Source organism: Panicum virgatum, chromosome 5N, assembly GCF_016808335.1.
Source record: "Panicum virgatum strain AP13 chromosome 5N, P.virgatum_v5, whole genome shotgun sequence".
NCBI classification, from domain to species: Eukaryota; Viridiplantae; Streptophyta; class Magnoliopsida; order Poales; family Poaceae; genus Panicum; species Panicum virgatum.
Genome location: NC_053149.1, coordinates 9659101 through 9679474, shown reverse-complemented (window position 1 = coordinate 9679474; position 20374 = coordinate 9659101). Strand labels below are relative to the sequence as shown.

At 43.3% G+C, this 20374-nt stretch overlaps 1 protein-coding gene and 1 long non-coding RNA gene across 2 annotated transcripts; both read left to right on the top strand.

The window, feature by feature from the left end:
- Positions 1 to 1626: 1626 nt before the first annotated feature.
- On the top strand, positions 1627 to 3020 carry LOC120672228. The gene is made up of 2 exons (XR_005674011.1): positions 1627 to 2359; positions 2647 to 3020. It is a non-coding gene; the product is annotated as an uncharacterized LOC120672228 (long non-coding RNA).
- An 11358-nt stretch (positions 3021 to 14378) lies between these two features.
- LOC120676967 (zinc finger protein STAMENLESS 1-like) lies at positions 14379 to 16424 on the top strand. Its single transcript, XM_039958313.1, has 5 exons — positions 14379 to 14440; positions 14990 to 15102; positions 15504 to 15626; positions 15727 to 15808; positions 15905 to 16424. Coding segments are annotated over exons 1-5 (774 nt in total). The 5' UTR covers positions 14379 to 14438; the 3' UTR covers positions 16359 to 16424.
- Positions 16425 to 20374: the final 3950 nt, after the last annotated feature.

Genomic DNA, 20374 nt, shown 5'->3' with positions numbered 1-20374 from the left:
ACGGGGGAGGGGAGGGGGATGAGGAGGACACGCCGATCAAAGCAGCAGGGGCCGGCCGGGGCGATGAATGCCCTACTTCCTACTTCGGCTACCACCTCAAAGCTACCAGTGGTAGTGCCAGTACGGCAGTACGACACCTCATGCTGAAGTCGATGCTCCCTTTTTTCTAAAAAAAAATCGGGTGTGAAAATGATGCTGCAAAGTCAATGTGGAACTCTGACGGAAGGGAGGCACCAGGGTCGAATAGTTTGACTTTTGGGACGTTGGTTGCTTCACAAATCACAAGGTCTACGAACACAGGAGGGTCATTTCTCTAAATGCATAGATTTTGCTATGCATGTAGTAAAATAACTAATAATTTGAAACGGAGGAAGCGCTTAGCAAATACTAAAAAGCAATCTACCATTTGATTTCCAAATCAGAAAAGAATCATCACCTTGGACCGGCCCCAAGCATGATGCAGCAGCAGGTATTGAGGCAAGGCAGCAACCACAATGGTATGGTAGCAGCTAGCAAGAGCGTGAGGACAAAGGGCACCTCTTACAACGCAGTGGCAGTAGTACTAGTGGTACTAGCGCGCGCGCTTGACAGTGTTTAGTTCCACAATTTTTCTCTTTAAACTTCACTATTCATCTATCACATCAAATTTTTTGTCTTATGCATGGAGCATTAAATATAGATAAATAAAAAAACTAATTGCATAGTTTTGATGTACACGACGAGATGATTTTTTTAGCTTAGTTAGGTCAAAGTAGGACAACAATTACCACAAACAAATAAAAAATACTACAGTATGCCACAGTGTCTAATATGACTCTTTTTACCACTATTTTACGAATCTAAACACAACTGATCAGATGTGTAAGGCGTAGGTGGTCAGCTACGCCAGGGGCCTAGCTAGCATCGACCGATCCATGATCGATCGAGGACCACGCGAGCGCATGCCATGCCTGCAGCAGGGGAAGGTACGTACGTGAACTTGCCTTTTGAGGACCCCTCTTGTTTTCTTGCTCCAAGATATATAGTATATATATTATTTAATTTCCAGCCCCGTCATTTTGGGGGAAAAGAATCGCATGTCCATGTGCTGCTTGTGTGCAGTGTAATTTTACCACGACTAATCATTGTAATTATACTGCTGCCATAGTTCCTTTTAAATTTTATCCCGAATTAAATTTATCTAATTTTGATCAAGTTTATAGACATATTTCACGATATATTCAATGAAACTATCTCGTCATAGATATTGATCATTTTTTTATAGATTTGATCAAAATTAGTTAAATTTGGTTTATGAGTTATGGCAAAGTTGTACATCTCTATGATCTATCCTAAACGTTTAAACAGACTAAATGGTCACCCACCGTTTAGTTATTTATGCAGGCTAAACCACTATTTAAATGAATTAAATGGTGATTAAATGAAATAAACGGCTGGACAACCACTTTGTTAGCTATATAGTACGTTTTTATCAAAAACATCCATTACCAGACTAAGGTTATTTTTCGTATAGATTTCTCGCAAGAAGTCTATGGTACAGTGTCAAAGAGCGGTGGAGATCGACCTCCACTACTACAAATATGGTTATTGCAAACGATCTATCACCGCCGGTTTGAAACAAACCGACGGTGATATACTATCTCCGCCGGTTCTAAATGAACCCGACGGTGATGACCACTCATCACCGCCGGTTCGTGTTCTAAACCGGCGGTGATAGGTTTTCAAGTATCACCGCCGGGTCGTAACACGAGCCGGCGGTGATGCCTACACAACACCACCGGATTATAAGATAAGCCGACAGTGATAGCTAATTTTTCCTTATCTAGTCCCCTCCCTCTCCCTCGTCCATTCTGTGTCTCTCTCCCTCTCCCCGTGTCTCCCTCATCCATCTCTCTCTCCCTCCTCCCTCCTCCCTCCCCTCCCCGCCTCTTCCCTGTTCCTCAACGGGCCCTCCTCTCCTCCTGTGCCGCCGTCGGACGGAGCACCTCCCCTCCCTGCCTCTTCTGCCGTGCCACGCGGCGGGGATGCGGACGCGCTGCGCGAAGGAGCGGTGGCAAGGAGCAGTGCTGCGCTGCGCGGAGCAGCGCCGCGACGGCGGGGAGCAGAAGCCGGCTGCGCGCAGCGCGCCGTGGAGCAGGGCAGCAGCGGCCGGCCGCGCGGCGGCGTGGCGTGGCGCGTCGCAGAGCAGCGCAGTGGTGGCGGGGAGCAGTGGCCGGCCGCGCGCGGCACTCAGCGCAGCGGCGGCTGGGAGCAGCCACGGACTATGCAATTCTGCTGCTCCTCACATTATCAACCGGCCTGCAAGATGTTCGGCAGAATGCCGCACAAGATTCTTGGTGCAAAGGTTCAGGTAGAAATGGTTTAAAGACTCTACACGTCTCTTTTCTTTTTGCATTTAGTGCTGGCCAAAGAATTGAAAAATGCTCTGCATGGGATATGAACTGATTATCATTAGCTTCTTTCAGATGTTTATGTCTATATTATATCTTTCAAACCAAGAACTGTACTAATTCATATCCAATTCCATGTCAACTTCAGCAAGTACTGATCCTAGGATTTGTGTGGAATATAATTGGCTAATAAAATGTGATGAGTCAGATTTATCCATTCACCTTTAACTTATGTTTGGGTCTTTGTAATCAGCAGGGTCACTTACTGATAGTAGGAGCAGGAGCAGCACAAGGTGGCAACTGATCAGCTCCTCAAAGGCCAAAGTGTCACTGGTGCAGCTTTTTTTTGTGCCTTTTTCTGAATAATTCAAATCATCAGGCAATGTGGGATACTGAGAGCTATGTTGGTAGATTGTGTACTCTTCAAATTATGTCATTCTATTTCTAAATATAGAGACTGAATGCCACTCAAATTTAAAGCGCATTGCACCAATTGCCAAGAGAAAGGCATAAGGTATTTGAGTCGAGAAACGCACTATCATAAATCATTGTTTCTACCTGGTTGTAATGTTTTATTGTGAAACTAAGATTTTCTGTGTCCACTTTACATGTACATTTGTATCTAAATCATTTTATGACGAATGCCATATTTGTGCCATTTCGTTGGTAATCGCCACTAAAAAGGTTGGATCTAACAAAGGGCTGGTTTATTATATGTGATGCTCTAGCCGAAATGTGGAGTGCTTTGTCGGTTAATCTGTTGGTGTACGGCTTCTGAGGAGGTGAAGATGCTGCATCAGAGATGCTTGCTGACAAGGTGCCCACGAAAGTCTTTTTTGATTGGAATGCATGAACTTAGTAGTCACATAGATTTGATTGTCATTTAAAAACATCCATTTGTAGCCTGTAAAATAGATTTGTGCTTTGAACGGCCATTTGCTTCTTTTGTATTGCACATCAACATCATACAAATAATATGTTAGATACTTAGATATGATGTGCCTCATGCTGCAGTGAGCGATCCTTTTGCTTCATGCTACAAGACCCAATGCATATGTATGAATAACTCTATTAATGGAGTAACTTTCTGTGTCACTGAAATATAATTTTTATGTGTGGGTCTTAAATCTATGCTTCATTCCCAAAATATATATTGTCTTTGGTTGTTTGATTTGCATTACGAAATGCCGCCGTAGCGTTAGCACGGGCATTATACTAGTTTGAATAATTATATATTATATATGTTGTACAAATGATGCAATATTATTATATGAAAATATTTTTTTGATGGGAAAAAGGTCTTCACCGCCGGTTCGTGTCTTCAACCGGCGGTGTTGATGTCTCCATCACCAACGGTTCCAGATACGAACCGGCGGTGATGGGTGCACATCACCAACGGTTCTGGAACCGGCGGTGATGGCCCCGCTATCACCAACGACTTAAATCCAACGGTATCCAAAACCGTTGGTGATGTACTTTTAGAACCGGCGGTGATAGGGGTGGCTGTAGTAGTGCTCGGATCTGCCAATTGAACCATCTTATGCAATCCCCTCCCGTAACCAAGAGGAACGGCATAGGCGACAAAGGGTCCTCTTGGTGTACTGCGACGATAAGAGACGGCATATATATATATATATATATATATATATATATATATATATATATATATATATATATATATATATATATATAGTACTTTCTAAGAATATTTCTATCCAGTGGAATGAGGAAGCAAGGGTTGCTAGCTAGACTATCTAGTATTTTCCTGAATTAAGGTGTAGTTTTTCATTCTATTACTTTACAAGATATTTATAGATTTACAGGCAGTGGAATTCAACTGATTATGCGTTATTAACAGTTTTTGCCTTCAGTGTCCTTCTTTCTGCAAACAGATCATGAAGCAAGCACCATGTGCTTTAGCCCTGCTGAGTCGTTAGACTCATGCACAGAGCCCTAACAACTGAAGAAATAAATGTGCATTGTGCCGTGGGTACGCTCAGCGCCTACAGTATCCAGAACCAGAAGCTCCTCATATATCTGATGGTGCATTCATCCCTATGCGTACATACAGAGCGTACTCGCTTACGACTCGTCTACAGGGCCGCGGCGGATTTGGGCACATGATCGAATTGCAGCCGGCTAACTGCGACTATTCCGGCTTGTTATAATATGCAAGCGGGAGGTTGACGAAGGCGTAGGTGGGGCCCGCGGGGGTTTCCAGGTGAAGTGGCGAGTGCCAGTGATCGATGAGGCATCAGAGCGCGCGTCTGAGTGTCTCTGGGGGGCGCTAGGGTTGCCGCGCGCAAGCGCTGCGTCGCGTTGCCCGGCGAGAGGGACCCTGGCTGGCATTGGCAACCAGGCCGGCCTCTCTCTCGTCGCATGTGATCGATCGGAGGGTGTCGCTCGTACGTCTCGATTGATCGGCACGCGCGCGCATGCATTTTCTCTGCCTGCTGCCGCCCTTGCTGGCTTGCTTGCTGCTTGCTGGTCATGAGTACTCTGCAGGATAGATCGATTGTCGATGCAGCAGCAGCAGCTAGCAAATCGATCTTTCACACGCACTCCCACTCTCCTGTCCTCTCTTTCTGTCCTCTTTTGGAGCTCTTCTCGTCTGCTCGCTAAGCCCAGCAGCAGGTCCTCGATCACATCCCGCGTGCAGCACTGCTGGCTCGTTTGGAAGGATTCCGTCCATATGCGTCTGTACTACGCTCCTCATACGTAACACGGCACACGATGGTCGACCGAATTCTGTAGTTTCCCTAAAGTCTCTTTGGAGAACTCCGGTCGATCGATCGAGTCAGTTGGACTCAATTCGACTATCCTTGTTTGTGTGGTCCTTTCCCATTTACTTGTGATTACTTGTTCAGCTGAGATCATTACAAGAACTTGGCTGCGTGCGATCGCAAGCCAAATATTTTTCTCGTTTTGTAATGGGAAAAGTTCAGTTTACGCCTTCAAAATATCATAGAAATTGGATTTTCAACTTTTAACTACAAAACCAGATATCGAGAGCCATCCAAATATCGGAACCGAATAAATTTGATCCTTGTCGAAATCGAATAAGTTTAGATTAAAAAAAATTAAAAAATAATTAGATCCAAAAATTCAAAACTAATTATCTTAAATTAGAAAAATATGAAAAATGTATCAAAATTTTTTCAAAAAATATAATCTATCTATTATTGATCTATTTGAGTCTTATTTATTAATAATAGGCATAACTGTAAGCAAACAAATACTAAAGATATGAAAAAAAATTGGATCCGAATAATTGAGAAGTAGAGTGCCAATAGATAAGTTATATTTTTAGAAAAAAATGGTACTGCTTTCATATTTTTCTAATTTAAAATAAATTATGTATGAATTTTTAGTTTAAGTTTGAATATTTTAAATTTTGAAAACTGAAAAGGAACCTTTAAAACCACCTTAAGGGACAAACTTATACCCGGTGTCGACAGTCGGATGACCTCCATTATCCGTTTTTGTAGTTGAATGTTGAAAATAGGATTTTTGTGATAGTTTAAGGGTATAAACTGGACTTTTCCCTTTCGTAAAAAAAAATTGCAAGTCCGTCCGATCCATTGGCTGAAGTTGAAGTAAGGCTAATTAAACTAGATGATCTGAATTATTTCTAGTGCATCTGTCCATGTGCTCATTTATCTTGGATTTTGTTCAAGTCCGTCTGTTTTGTTTTCACCTCTAGTGCGTATGAGGCTCATGCACGGTCATGGTTGGCACCGGCAAGGTAGTGACAAATTGGCACAGTTTCAATCAGTTTCAGATTGGTAGACAGTGGTGGGGAAAACTGAAGAAGCACCAGCCTGTGCAATTCGGTCGATGTTACTCCTTGTGGCTTGGGAGATTTGAAATGAGCGAAACACAAGAAGATGCAATTTCTTTAATTGTGAAGATCAAGGACGATCAAAAGCAAGAATGTGGTGCATGGCCGACGCAAAAAAAAAGGAGAGAGAGAGAGAGATTGTTATTCAAATAGAGTAGTTTTTGTGGACTCTACTTTTTGTTTTCATTTTTCTTTCTGTAATTTTATAAAGTTATGACTCTTCTCCTCTATCAATAGTTCAATACATGCCGGACAGTAAAGCTGTTGGCGGGTTAAAAAAAATGGTTGGCACTGGCAGTAGTGAATGGTCCTTATTAACGCGGGACACGAAGGAATGTCACCGCTAACGACAAGATATGAGTTGGAAGATACATTGGCAGCCACATGACAGTAGTAGTAAGATTAGAAGAAAAAAAAGGTACGGTAATGGACCCTATGCCATACAATTACAACATCATCACATCTTCACAGGGGATAAAAAGTGGTACTGTACGTGCCAGCCATGCATGTAGCACATGATTCTATTAGTGCATTCACAACAGGTACCACTGCCCTAACTGCCACAACATGCATGCATAGTGGCAGTGGACACGCACCAATGCGAAGCAGGCAGCAGCGGCATGATGTGCATTATCGGTGCCATGCATGGTTCACTCTAGCTAGGAGGGTACGAGCAACATAAGATACTCCTATGTTAGGTCCCCATGCATCCTTAACACAGGTACTTTTGTCATTTCGATCACGCCAAGAGAGTAAAAAAGGACCCAACGCTTGCTCAAGTAGTGAAAGGGCCATATAAAACACATCACTCAATCAGATTCAAACAAGGCGTATCTATTCGCTGTGTTCGCTTGGCTGTGGCTCGTGGCTGGTGCTGATTTGTTATGAGACAACAGTACTGCTGACTAACTGGTAGTTGGTGGCTGGTGTTGATTTAGTATGAGAGAACATTATTGCCTTTTGATCCTAACAAGTCAGTTTTTTTAGCTAAGATCATAAATGGATAAACTATTGTATAAGCTTGTTGTTACTAGATTCATCATAAAGTAGATATTTCTTTCATTATTAAAATTATGTATATATCTTTATCGATACTTCTAGCTAGTTAGGTGGTGTATTATGATCGGCGCGTCCATCCCGGCCCTCTCCTCCACATAAGAGGTACAGTATATATATGTAGAGTACATAGTAGCGCTAATATAATGGACTTGTACTTAGGATGGATGGGTGAAGCGAAAGACAAAATATAAGTACTGTAGTAGTACTTCACACCTACTCCATTTGTTCAAAATTATAAGTTATTTCATAGATTTTTGCTAGCTATAATTTACACTATTTTATATTCATAATTTCTATAAAACCAAAACAGCCTATTATTAGGAGCGGTCACTACTACAGAATCGCTATTTTATCCCGGTTACCAACTATCTTTTATCCCGGTTTTCCACCCGGGATTGTCCATCCGGGACAAATATAGATATTCTTTTGTCCCGGCAGCTATTCAACCGGGACAAATGCCATTTTTCACGAATAAAAAAAAATCGGATCCCCAGCTCCTGCTTTCGCGTTTGCAAGCTGGTTCTCCAAATCCAAAGATTTATCCAAAACTGCAATATCAAAATCAAGATCTGATTCATAACACAATCTCAAAATCAATATCTAATTCATAACACATCATACATCAGTATTTCATACAACACACAAGTAAGAAAACACAAGATCTAAAATTGATTGATTCACATCACAAAGATCCACAAATTAAACGAACAAAATCAACAACAAAGCATGCGTTCGTCGCCGTCCTTGCGCTTGTCCCCGCCCACCTGCACTTGGCTGCGGCGGCAGCACGTCCTTGCGCTTGTCCCCGCCCACCTGCACTTGGCTGCGGCGGCAGCACGTTGGTCTGGTCCCTGCCCGTGCCCGTCGAGTCCCTGCCCACGCCGGTCTGGTCCCTGCCCGTGCCGGTCTGGGCGGCAGCGGCGGCTACCCGCACGCGCCTGGCGTCGCGCGGCGGCTCGTCGTCCCGCACGCGCGGTGGCCCGCGCCTGGCCTCGCGCGGCAGCCCGCGGCCGCGCAGCGGCTGGCCGACCCCTGCCAGCGCCCGCGTGGCGGCTCGCCGGGCCCTGCCCGCGCCGGGGAGGGACGGATCGAAGGGAGCTCAGGGTGGGAGGGGAGAAAACTTCACTGGGAGGAGATGTCGAGGGAGAGAAGAAAGAGATAGAGCTGACAGAGAGAAGCGGTGCAGTGAAAATAAATAACGCGTGAAAGGCCTTTTGTCCCGGTTGGAAACTCCAACCGGGATTAAATTTACCCTTTAGTCTCGGTTGGAGCCACCAACCGGGACAAAAGGTCCGCACAGCCTTTTGTTCCGGTTGGAGGCACCAACCGGGACAAAAGGCTCCATTTTTGTCCCGGTTGGTGCCTCCAACCGGGACAAAAGGCTCATATCCCCCCGCTAGCCCGGCTAGCCGTTGGACCCGGGACAAAAGCCACCTTTTGTCCCGGGCCCAAAGGCAGCCGGGACAAATGGCTTGGAACAAAGGCCTATTCTGTAGTAGTGGGTGGGAGTATTAAAATTAAATGAAAAAGCATGAGAGGGAGCAATAGCTACGTTCAAGGTGCTATACGGTGCTAGTAATGAGGATCTCTCAAAAGAACTTGCAATGGTACAATGGTGCTATACGGCCGGCAACGGATGGATCAAAAGTCAACAGGCATAGCAAATCACGAGGAAGCTGAAGCAGCCGCCTGAAGTGCAGTGGTGCAGCTCCCTGACTTGACCAGCAGTAAATCAACTGTCACAATGCTGCAGCATGCATGTACTTAAGGGTCACAAGCCTCTCTCTCTCTCCTTATTTTCTTCCTTGATGCATGGCTCGTGCTGCAAGCTGCCTAGCTTCACGTCCTACCAGCTTCCTCCGTTGTCTGGGCTTACAAGGCCAGGCATTGCCAGGGCCACTAACCTATACTTCTATGCCCTTGCTAATTCCAGATGGAGAGAAGAGAGAAGTGGAAACTAAAACTTGTACTACATGCCAAGGTCACTGTCACCGTGTATAAAGGGAGTCATATCACTTGTATTCATGTCTCATGTTTTCCATACAAATGGAAGAACTTTTATCACTAGCAATGTACAATGGGTATTAGGCTAATCCCAGTGCAAAATTTCAATACACGATTACCAAGAGTGATATATCATCAAAAGGCTTTTGAAACCATGGATGAAATGGGGCCTCCCAATGCATAGTTTCATTTCACAATTTCATAGGCGAGCTATTGCATTTAATTACTATGAATGTGATTGGGTGAAATCTGATGAGATGAAATTTTCTAACCCCCAATGCTAGTTTCATCAAGTTTCATAGTCTTGGAAACAGTGTATGTCACACCCTGAAATTTTTGAATTTCAGGATGTGATTAAAATTAAAAATAAAACAACAATTTTCTCACAATTTTAAAATTTTCTCAACATTTATTTTTCTTCGCAGAGAATTTAGTGTAAAAGAAAATAAATATTGGTTGTTTTTCAAATTAAATGATGTTGTTCTTCTGGTGATGCATTCATGTCACATGCATAGTGTTGTTGAGTGTGAAAACCTTTCAAAATGTGTTCTATCATCAAAAGTTCTTCCCGGGAATTTTCCGGATTTTTCTGGATTCTTTTCCCATTTTCCCTAGAGCAAACTCTAATTTTTAGAGGCTCTTACAAATCTTATCATGATCTCCAAATATTTTATTTGAGTTTGTTAGGTCCCAATATATTTCTAGGATTTTTTCTAGAATTTTCGGGCCATTTGGAATATTTTTCAGACTTTAAATATGAATTCTAGATTTTTCTAGAATTATTTTAATTTCGAAATAATTAATTCCGAATTTTAAATGGGCTAATTCTATCAAAAGTACATAAATCTCTAATGGACCTCAAGGACCCATTCGTGTGTTCCCTAATGGGCTAAAGGCACGTAAAACCCATTAGTATGGGAGGGAGGTTTAGTACCACATTACTAGTTGATGTGGGATTGTGAGACTTTTCTCCCTATATATTAAACCAACCTCTCATGGCAACTCCACACAAAAATATAGACTACACATAGGGAGGTTCCTTGTTGGGAATCCCTAAAATAATCTTTTCCTCAGAATCCCACCATCATCCGCATCCGTGCATCTCCGGTGAAATCCGACACCACCCTAGTGCTCAGCTTGTCGTCCTCTTCGTCGTGGTGTCTTTCTTCTCGCGAGTTGTCGCCATTTCGCCGTCGACCCCGTGCCATCTCCTCGACAAGTTCACCGCCCCCGAAGTTTCGCAAGGTAGCAAGGGAGCTCTCTGACCCTTTTTTCCCCTCCCCTTTTCACTCCTGCGCGCGCGCCCGCGCCCGCCGGCTCTGCTCCACCACCGCTCGCCACAGAGCCGCCTCACCGCCGCTGATCCGCCGTGAAGAGGCCGCAATCGCGTTCCTGGCGTCGCGCGCTACCTCCCCGTGCAAAACCCGTGTTGAACCGAGCCGGAATCGCGTTATCGCGAAATGCCGGCGAGCCCCCGCCGCGGTCTGCTCTCCGCCGGCGCCCACGCTGCCGCTCCGTTCGCCGCCGGCGAATCCCAGCGCCGCCCGCGCCGCCTGAGCCGACCCGAGCCGCCAGCTGCAAGCCGTGCGAGACGAGCCGAGCCGCCCGCCTTCCTATCCGCCGTCGGATCGTGATCCGATGGATCAGCTCAGATCTAACCCAAGTCAATACCGGTCAACCATAGTCAGTTTTACAAAGAAGCCCCCCAGTTTCTAGGAAATCAACCCGCGGTCCCCTCCAGTTCAAAAATAATTACAAAATAGCCCTTGGTTTTATGTTTAGACCCCTGGACTTTTCTGAAATAGAACCTGTCGTCCAGGAGATAGAGTTTTGCATGCTAACCCCTGTAGTTTAGGTTTAATCTTGTTTTAGTCCTTGAATTCTTTAGATCTAGCCCCTAGAAGCTCTGTTCTCTTACAAATAAGTCCTTGGAACCTTGTTTTAGCTATAATTTCTTCGTTTTAGCTCCGTTTTCATCGATTCTTGCGCTCACGTGATCCTTGTGACGCGTGCAATAGCTTTATAACCTTTTTATCCTCTGTGAGCACACTTTGTTGTGTCTCACAAATATTTTTTTTCCATTAGTCCTTAACCCTTTGGTTAATCGCGACTAAATCCTTACTCATTGTTTATCCCATAGTTTCCACGTCCTAGCTCCGTTTTCCGTGTTTCTTGCGCTCTCGTAACCGTAACAGCGAGCTCTATCCTTTAGTACGCTCTTTTTAAAGTCTTTCTTCTATTTTGGTGTATTGTTCTTAGTTGTATCTTCTTATTTTCTTTGTATGTTTGCCCGAAGATTGTTCTGAGTAGAAGAATCGCTGTTCGAAGATTGAAGATCAAGTTTTCCATGCGAGCAAGAGCTGAAGAGTAGTAAAAGTAGCTTTTTGTTGGAGAAAGGCAAGTGACCCTAACCATACCTCTGTCTATGCTTTATTTATAAGATTATATGATTTAATTGGAACATGGAGAACCACCCAAGAAAACCGTACAACCACAATACTATATGGCTCTGGTCTTGGCTGATTAATTAGAGACTCTAGCTTGTGACAGTCTTACCGAAAGGGCAAGAGGGGATGCATCGATGGGGTATAGCTCAGTCCTCTTGGGGCAATTGGTATTGTTTAATGGTTCTTTGCCAAGGTACCACCTCATTAGAACAGTGTTATGACCACTTTGACTTGAAACCTTAGCAGATTGTCATATGTTAGGGAATCTTTGTAAAGGCCTCGTAGCGCCCCTATGCAATCACACCTCGGAATTGTGGTATTGTGCCTAGCTAGCACATTGCGTGGTTGGGTTCAAAGTTCTTCGGAACTTTTACACGAATTGTGGTGAAAGTGTACAACCTCTGCAGAGTTAAAACTAACCGGTTAGCCGTGCTCACGGTCAAGAGCGGCTTGTACCCTCACATGATTAATAAACTTAAAGATGGATATAAATCACATTCTGGTTATTTCTTGTGGTCTCGCTGAGTACCAACCATAAGTGTACTCACCCTTGCTTACTGCTGCTCAGAAGGAAAAGTTGTTGTGAAGTCTTTTGAAGATGATGCTGAGTTCTAGGCGTACGCAATCCCCAGTCGATTGCCTGTGAAGTTTGGAGCCTTCGTTTCCAGGATAAGCTGTATAACTCTAGTAATCTTCTATTTGTTTTAGTTCTCTTTTTCGTGATACTGTTACTGATTATTCACTTATGATGTCTCTATATATATGAAACTTGATCTTGGCATACATATAGCTATGCATTCGGTTTTGTCCTTAAAACTGGGTGTGACAGTGTGACACAAGTTTCATCTAGATGAAACTCATTTCTTCTCTCTCTTTATAAATTTCTTACCATGTCATCATTTTTGCTTATGCGACACTTTATTTAATGTGCATGAAACCTCTATAAAACTTGCACTAGGACTGGCCTTACTACCATCAGCAGGAAACCTAAAGTGAGGGAGTTCACCCTATGGTCTTGTTTAGATCCCAAAACACAAAACACAAAATTTTTGTAAATCGCTTGCATGGTGTACTAAATGTAGTCAAAAAATAAATCGCATTACACAAATGAACTGTAAATCGCGAGACGAATCTAATGAGCCTAATTAATTGCTACAGTAATGCTACAGTATACATGCTCTAATGATAGATTAATTAGTTTTATTAGATTCGTCTCGTAGTTTACAGACGAGATCTGTAATTAGTTTTATGATTACTCTACATTTAACACTTCAAATATTGAAGATTCTCTTCAAAAACACAAAAATAGAAAATGCAAAGTGACTAAATACACCCTGAGTCCTACTACTATAGTACCTTCTCTCTTGTCCACCCCTAAAGGCCTAAACTCCCAGTAGTACTTCACACCAACAACTGCTAGCTACCAACCTACCATGTAGGTAGGATAGCCCAGCTCAAAGGCTAAGCAAAGCATGCATGCAGCCCTAGGCCTTAGCCTGGTGGATAGCCTCCCTTGTGCTTGTGCATGGCATGCCCCTCTCAACTAAATACTGGAGCAGGGCTTTGTAAGAGGTGCCCTTGTCTTTATTACCCTACCCTCTATCTCTATCTCTCTCTGCTCAAGCTGAGCTGCATGCATGTCCTACACCGCACAGGGTGACTGGATGAGGGAGAAACAAGCAAAGGACACAGGTCTACTGCCTATACATTTGTACAGATGTGAGATGTATGTGTGTGTGGATGCGCATGTGTGATGTCTTTGCTTCGCGCTTGCAAGATCTAGAGTGAGAAGTGCCCTAGCTTACTCCATTTAATGATTCATGCAGCAGGAGAGGAGAGGCCTCAGCATCTCTGTTGCTGGTTGCAAACAGATACAGCGCAGTGTTAAGAGTGTAGTGGTGCTGTGGGGCTTTCCTGCGCAGAGTTGTGGCCGGCGCGAGACATGTAAACCCTCTCTCTTTCTCTCTCTCTGTGTGGAGGAGAGAGAGAAGAGATAGATACAGCAGCCAGAGCTTCATTTGGATTGCAACCATCACAGAATCCAAGGATCACATTTGCTAGTAGCTGCTTTCAGCAGCATCTTGAGAGGGCTAGAGAGAGATATGGGAGGCAGCAGACTATAGGTGTGTGCGTGTGTGAATGTGTGCTGGGAGAGAGAAAGGGACGGCTGTGTGCAGAGAAGAGCACAGGCGAACTGATAGAGAACTTTCAGGCTTTCCTCTCTCTCTCCCCACATAATAGGTCTACTGGAGTACTCTCTCACTCTATGTCTCTATCTACTAGACAACTATGTAAACTCTGGTATTCTACTTCTTGTATGATCCGGCAGCCCTCCTGCCTTTAAGTTCAAAAAAAAACTCTATCTACGCCCCAAACCAACACTTTAAAGATCCACAGCCTTTCAGTATGCATTTGCATTTCCTTCTCCCAAACTGCACTACTGTCTTTTTGCTTTTGTGCCATATACTAATAGTAAACCGTAATACTCTACTCACATCACACCCTTAACCCTTTCCCTCCTTGCTACCTTCTCTCTCTCTCTCTCTCTCTCTCTCTCTCTCTCTCTCCCCACTGTTCCACCTCACCATCCGATATATACCCCGGCCGGCCCTTCTGTTTTTCCTCGATCTCCTTCTTCCAAAACTCCATTGCATCATAGTGTTCAGCTGTCTCACTCCCTGCTCACTCTGCTCCACCATGTAAGAACCACACAACTACCCCTCATCACTTTTCTTGCTGGTGGCTTCTTGCATTGTTCATCTCCATGTCTTGTACATCTCTTCTTCTGAATCACTATTGTCTCTTTGTGTGTGTCTCCTGCTTTATATATGTGAAGATCTGCTGCGTTCTCGTCTTTTTCCTGTTCATAAACCATGGCTCCTGTATGTTCTTTGTTGGCTATGCACACGGTGCTGCTGGGGTTCTCTTAATCAGCTGGTGCTTTCACAAAGGGAAGGAGTCTGGATCTCCATATAAACAGTTCCTTGTTGTCTGAGTACGTAGATCGTTCTGGTACAATGAACAACTGCTGCTGCGTTTCTCTCTCGATGCTGCTACTGTACTAGTTTTGTTCTATGCACAGCTTATTCTTCTGAGTTCTGAGATCCTGCGCTCATGCTTTTCTGTTTTCTGTATAGAGAATCTTCTATAATCTTATGATTCGACCTGTGCATAAACTGTTCTCCGATTCCTGTCCAAGAACTTAACTTCTTTTGTGGGTGTTCGTCTTCATGGTCCTTGAACTCCAGGAGGCAAGAAGGGAGCCCTTTGGACCTGAACAACTTGCCGGAGGAGTACGCGTACGGCAAGCAAGCGGTGGAGAGCTCCACGACCACCGCCACATCAAGCGCCGATGCAGTTCGTAAGGACTACAGCACTGATTTTCTCTTCTTTGATTCGAAGGTGAACTAATTGTAGCCGCGTCATGAAAGAAAAAGAAAATCATACAACTGAACATCAATGGAGTTGTTTCTAAAGTTCCCCGCTGCTTTCAATGTATGCCCGGCTAGCTACCGAGCTTGTAGAAATTAATCTTCAAGCATACACATGTTTTCTTTTTTTGAAAAAAAACATACAATATTTTCTGTGTTGATGGGACAGATTCCTCATGGATGACCTAAAATTTCAAGAAAAGATTCTACTCGTTTTGTGCATAATATTTCAATTCGTATGAAATGCAAGATTTTTCTATACACTTTGTATGTAGTGCATGTCGCTTCAGGGGCTGATCGATTTGTTCTTCTTACATATGTATGTCTGCAGGGATCAAGAAGAAGAGCGGCGGAGGGAAGGATGATGCTGCCAAGGTGTATGAATGCCGGTTTTGTTCCCTCAAGTTCTGCAAGTCTCAAGCGCTTGGCGGCCACATGAACCGGCATCGTCAAGGCAAGATTATATCATACACAAGAACCCTAGCTAATTGCGCCTAGCTTGGTCACATCTTCTTCCAATTTTATGGGTGATTGATTTCTGGGGTTTCTTCCAGAGAGGGAGACTGAAACCCTCAACCGTGCCCGGCAACTCGTCTTCGGCAACGAGACCCTCGCCGCCGTCGGCGCGCAGATGAGGTGAGGAATAATACTCCACCACTGCAGACGATCATGGTCGCGCCTTCCCCTCGTTTGTTAGGGTTTCTTACAGGCGTTGCAATTTTCTCTGTGTAGTTTCAGGGATGTCAATTTGGGAGGCCCTGCCCCATCGACCATGCTAGGAGGAGGCTTCCGGGGAGTCGCCACCGGCGGCAGCGTCATCGGCGACCCGTGCGTCCCGTTCCGGCCGGTTCATCCGCGGCCGCAGTACCATTACCTCTACACGGCGGCGCCACCATCCACACTGCACCCGATGAGCTACCCGGCGACGTACCCGGGTCCTCCGCGCCAGCCGGCGGTCGGCGACTACGTCATCGGCCACGCAGTCTCCGCCGGCGACGCACTGATGCAGCCGCCACACCGCGGCAGCTTCTCCTGCTTCGGAGGCCCACTCACCGCGCCGCCGGCAGCGACGACGGCGCCCGCCGCCGTTGCAGCGAACGTGCAGGCCGACAAAGTTAACTGCAACTGCAGCTTCAGCTGCGGCGGCCACAGCATAAATAATAATAATGTGAACGCCTCCTCTTGAGCACACGCGAACCGTACGCAATGGTTAATGCAGTTAAGTTAGTGTAAAGAGGCAAGAAATTACATTAGGAAGCTAAGGTTGTTTTTGAACACTGAATAGGGACAAGTGTTCTAAGATTCTACTTCTAGCATATTATGCCTGAAATGGATCAATGCTAAATCTTTGGTTTCTGTTGCATGGATTCTTGGTTTTGGTACTTGGTACATATTTGATAACAGATGATTGCAAAAATGCACAGTCAATTAATTAATTAATTATAAATAGATAACCATAATGCATGACCACACATATGTACAATTGTACATACATAGGAGTATAAGTAATTTCTGAAACTTGAATTTGGTTATTAGTTCCCATTATTGCAACTGTGATCCCTATACATACTATATGAACACTTCGTTTTAGACTCCGGCATATGAAACTTGAATTTGGTTATTAATTAGTCCGAATTATTGAAAGAGTAATGTGTTATGAACATAGCAAAAGTATAATATTTTAATATTACGATTTGCGAATCATCATTAATAATAAGATATTGAAATTCAGAATTTAAATAGTTTGTGATAGCATCGCACAACGTATACTCAAAATGCCACCTTTCTTATCGTTTCAAAAAATATCACTTTTTTGTGATGAATGGGAGTACTAATGGTTAGTGGTTCAACCGTTCAAGAGTGTGACATTCTGATAATATCTTTTGAACATAAGTTCCTAATACTGCTACTACTCCTAACACAACATTTACTTAATGAGTTATTGTAGAGTCTCTACCGTACCTTTCCCTAAAAACACATTGACTCATTAGAACTCCGGCGGCACATCATATTAAGGGCATATTTGGCAGGGCTTCAAAAGTGGCTCCAGCTGAAGCCCTGCCAAATGGTTCATTTTGGAGTGGCTCCAGGCAAGGAGCCGCATTTGGAGCCCCTTCCGGCTACCACTGGAGAGGTGGAGACATAGGCCCTGTTCAGATCTATAAAGCCAAAATGTAAAATTTTTGTAAATCGCTTGCATGGTATACTAAATGTAGTTGAAAAATAAATCGCATTACACAAATAGACTGTAAATCACGAGACGAATCTAATGAGCATAATTAGGACGTGATTAGACACTAAATTACTACAATAATGCTACAGTAAACATGCTCTAATGATGGATTAATTAGACTCATTAGATTCGTCTCGTAGTTTACAGACGAGATCTGTAATTAGTTTTGTAATTAGTCTACATTTAATACTTTAAATGTTAAAGATTCTCTTCCAAAAATCTAATATAAAATACAAAGTGATCTAAACAAGACCATAGTCCCCGAAAGTCAACTAGGCTGAAGATGGCAAAATTATGAGCTTGGCTCAAGTTTTAAAAAAAAAGCATGCTAAGCTTGCGCAGCACTACCAGGCTAGCTACCAGCCTGGAATCTGATGGGTTCTGAACAGAGGCAGTGAGAGTGCTCACTCTCGAGAAGGCTACTCCTCCGGATTTTGGACAGTGTCATGTTGTTGACTACTGCGCGCGCTGGGCGGCGGGCGCTGCTCAGCTGTTCTGTTCTTGATGGAACAGGCAACTTTCCGGCCGGCATGCATATTGCTACACTTATATCAGATGGGACTGGTGTTATCATTTCCAAAATGATCACAACAGCAGCAATACTGAATCCAAGAACGTGCATTTTCTACTGTGTGTTGAATCTTTACCGAGTGGAATTGAATCTTTTTTAGGAAACCTCCCGACGAGTGGAGTCTTATGCCTTGTGTTAACAAAAAAAATATTTTCTACATGAAAAGTATATATAGTAATAGCTCATTGTCAAGCACAAGTCTGTTTGTTCGACATCTGAAAGATAACAGCACGGAATCAAACAATATTCACCTAAATCTAATAGAGCAATATTCACCTTTATGTTTATGCATGTTTATGCTGTTTCCTCATTTACATGAAAGCAAAACACATTATTGACTGGTCAATGCAAGAGGTATGCATATGATTTAAGTATTCTATTTTTTACCCTAAATTTGATTTGAGTTATATTAAACAAAATTAGGGGAAAATTGAAAGAGTAAAAGGTACCTTGGGGGTCCTTAAACTTTTGGATCCTCATTTAGGTCTACACGAGGTCTTGAGCATATGCTTCCTTAAACTTTTTAAGTGGTTCATTCCAAGTGAGACATAAAGGGAACTTAGAGTGAATCACTTGAAAAGTGTCAAGTTTGAGAGTTTATGGATCTGGGTGAGAATTAATCCAACATATTTTAAGGATCCATGGTGCATTTTCAAATTAGATTTAATTGATTTAGCATTTTTTATTTATAGGATCATTTTACCTCCACATCAATTATGTTTGCTCAGAATTGAGTTGAAGAGTTTGAAACTAAAATTTGCAATATAAATTTGAGATAATCCTAGATAGTCTAGTAATTCAAAATATGGACCGATCAGTAAGTATTTTCAGAAATTATTTTTTTGTTTTATACTTTTGTATGAAAAAGTGGAAGGAATTCTATTGAATTGTTGTTTGGTGCATAGAAGAATCGAACAAGTACAACCACAAAATAGGTCATTTTCTTTTGTTTTGAAGAAATAAAAAACTCAATGTTAGAAAGTATAGAGAAGTTTCTATTTTGTCATCATATCACCAAATTTATGCAAAATGCCCTAGTTCATTCCAAATATTCATGTGTAATTCTATAATTTGTTATAGTTTCACTCAACACAAAGCCACAAATATCCTTATGTGCCCGACCTTTGTAGCACCTAACGAAAATGGCCCTCAATAGATTTGGTTCTAAGAGTTATGTGAACTTAATTAGGGGTGGAGCTAGCCGATGGAGTCTCCGATGTCTGCTCCATTGGAACCGTTGTCACCTCACTTGATTAACATGGTGTAACAGTGATTTGTGGCTGAAATCATTGTTGTCAGCTAACCACGACAAACAGGCCCGGCTCGGCGGCTCCGCCCCTGAACTTAATTACCCCTATGCCTTGAAACACAAGAATTCTAAGCTTCTACTAAGTCAAACAATTCGAAGTTTGACCAATTTTTTAAAAGAACAATAATATTTACGATATCAAAAATACAATTAGATCCATTATAAAATATATTTTCATACTTATTTATTGGATGTAGTAGATGACTAGATGTTAATGTCATACTCTATAAATAAATTTGTTTAAACACACAACGGTTTGACTTAAGGCAAACTAAGAATCGTGACGGAGGGATTATTTATTTGTTGCCACCTTTTCTCAGCGATTGCAGACTCTCTCTCTCTCTCTCTCTCTCTCTCTCATCTTTACTAATTAATAATAAGATCTCTCACTCGATTGGCCTTACGCTGCATACATAGCTAGGTTCCTAACCTGAATGGGCGGTTTCGTTGCTGTTGCAGACTGCCATCTAGCCCACACAACTACTCTGTAGCTCACATGCAGGTTTTCAGAGGAGAAATGACGACTGCTGTGTGAGCTTCTCGAGATACACTTGCACATATCATATCGATGGAGTCGTCAAGAGCAATAGAGCATGCATGGCTGCTAATGCTCGATCGCTTCCGGCGTCGATCGATATGATCTCTAGCTAGCTCTGAGTCCCTGCTTCCATCTACCGTGCACAGCCACTTTAATCAACGAGGGCCTGCACCCATGAGAAGCATACAGCCGCATCATAACCTGAACATCTCTCTCTCTCTCTCTCTCTCTCTCTCTCTAAAAATAAAGGAAGCGTAGAGACCTTTGCAGAGTGCAAAGTTTAGGTGTTTACGCTGCCAAAGCAAGCATGGACGACAAGCCAGCTACGATAGCAAGCAGCTTGTAGCCCTGGCCAATCCTAAGCTTAGCTTCGATAGCCTTCTCTGCTGTCTTCGACACTCTTTTGGTCTTTAGCTGCTGTGCGCCCCCATTTGGCACGCATATTAACAAGAACATAGATCCAAGCGCATGGATACAAGGCCTCAGATCGCACTCGAACAGGGAAAGAGAGAAAAGGGATAGGACGGCAAGAAAGAATGAGGATGAAACCA

Coding starts and splice junctions, on each gene's coding strand:
- LOC120676967 (XM_039958313.1), top strand. Junction 15,103..15,503: donor ATCAAGCGCCGATGCAGTTC/GTAAGGACTACA, acceptor GTATGTCTGCAG/GGATCAAGAAGAAGAGCGGC. Junction 15,809..15,904: donor GCCGTCGGCGCGCAGATGAG/GTGAGGAATAAT, acceptor TTCTCTGTGTAG/TTTCAGGGATGTCAATTTGG.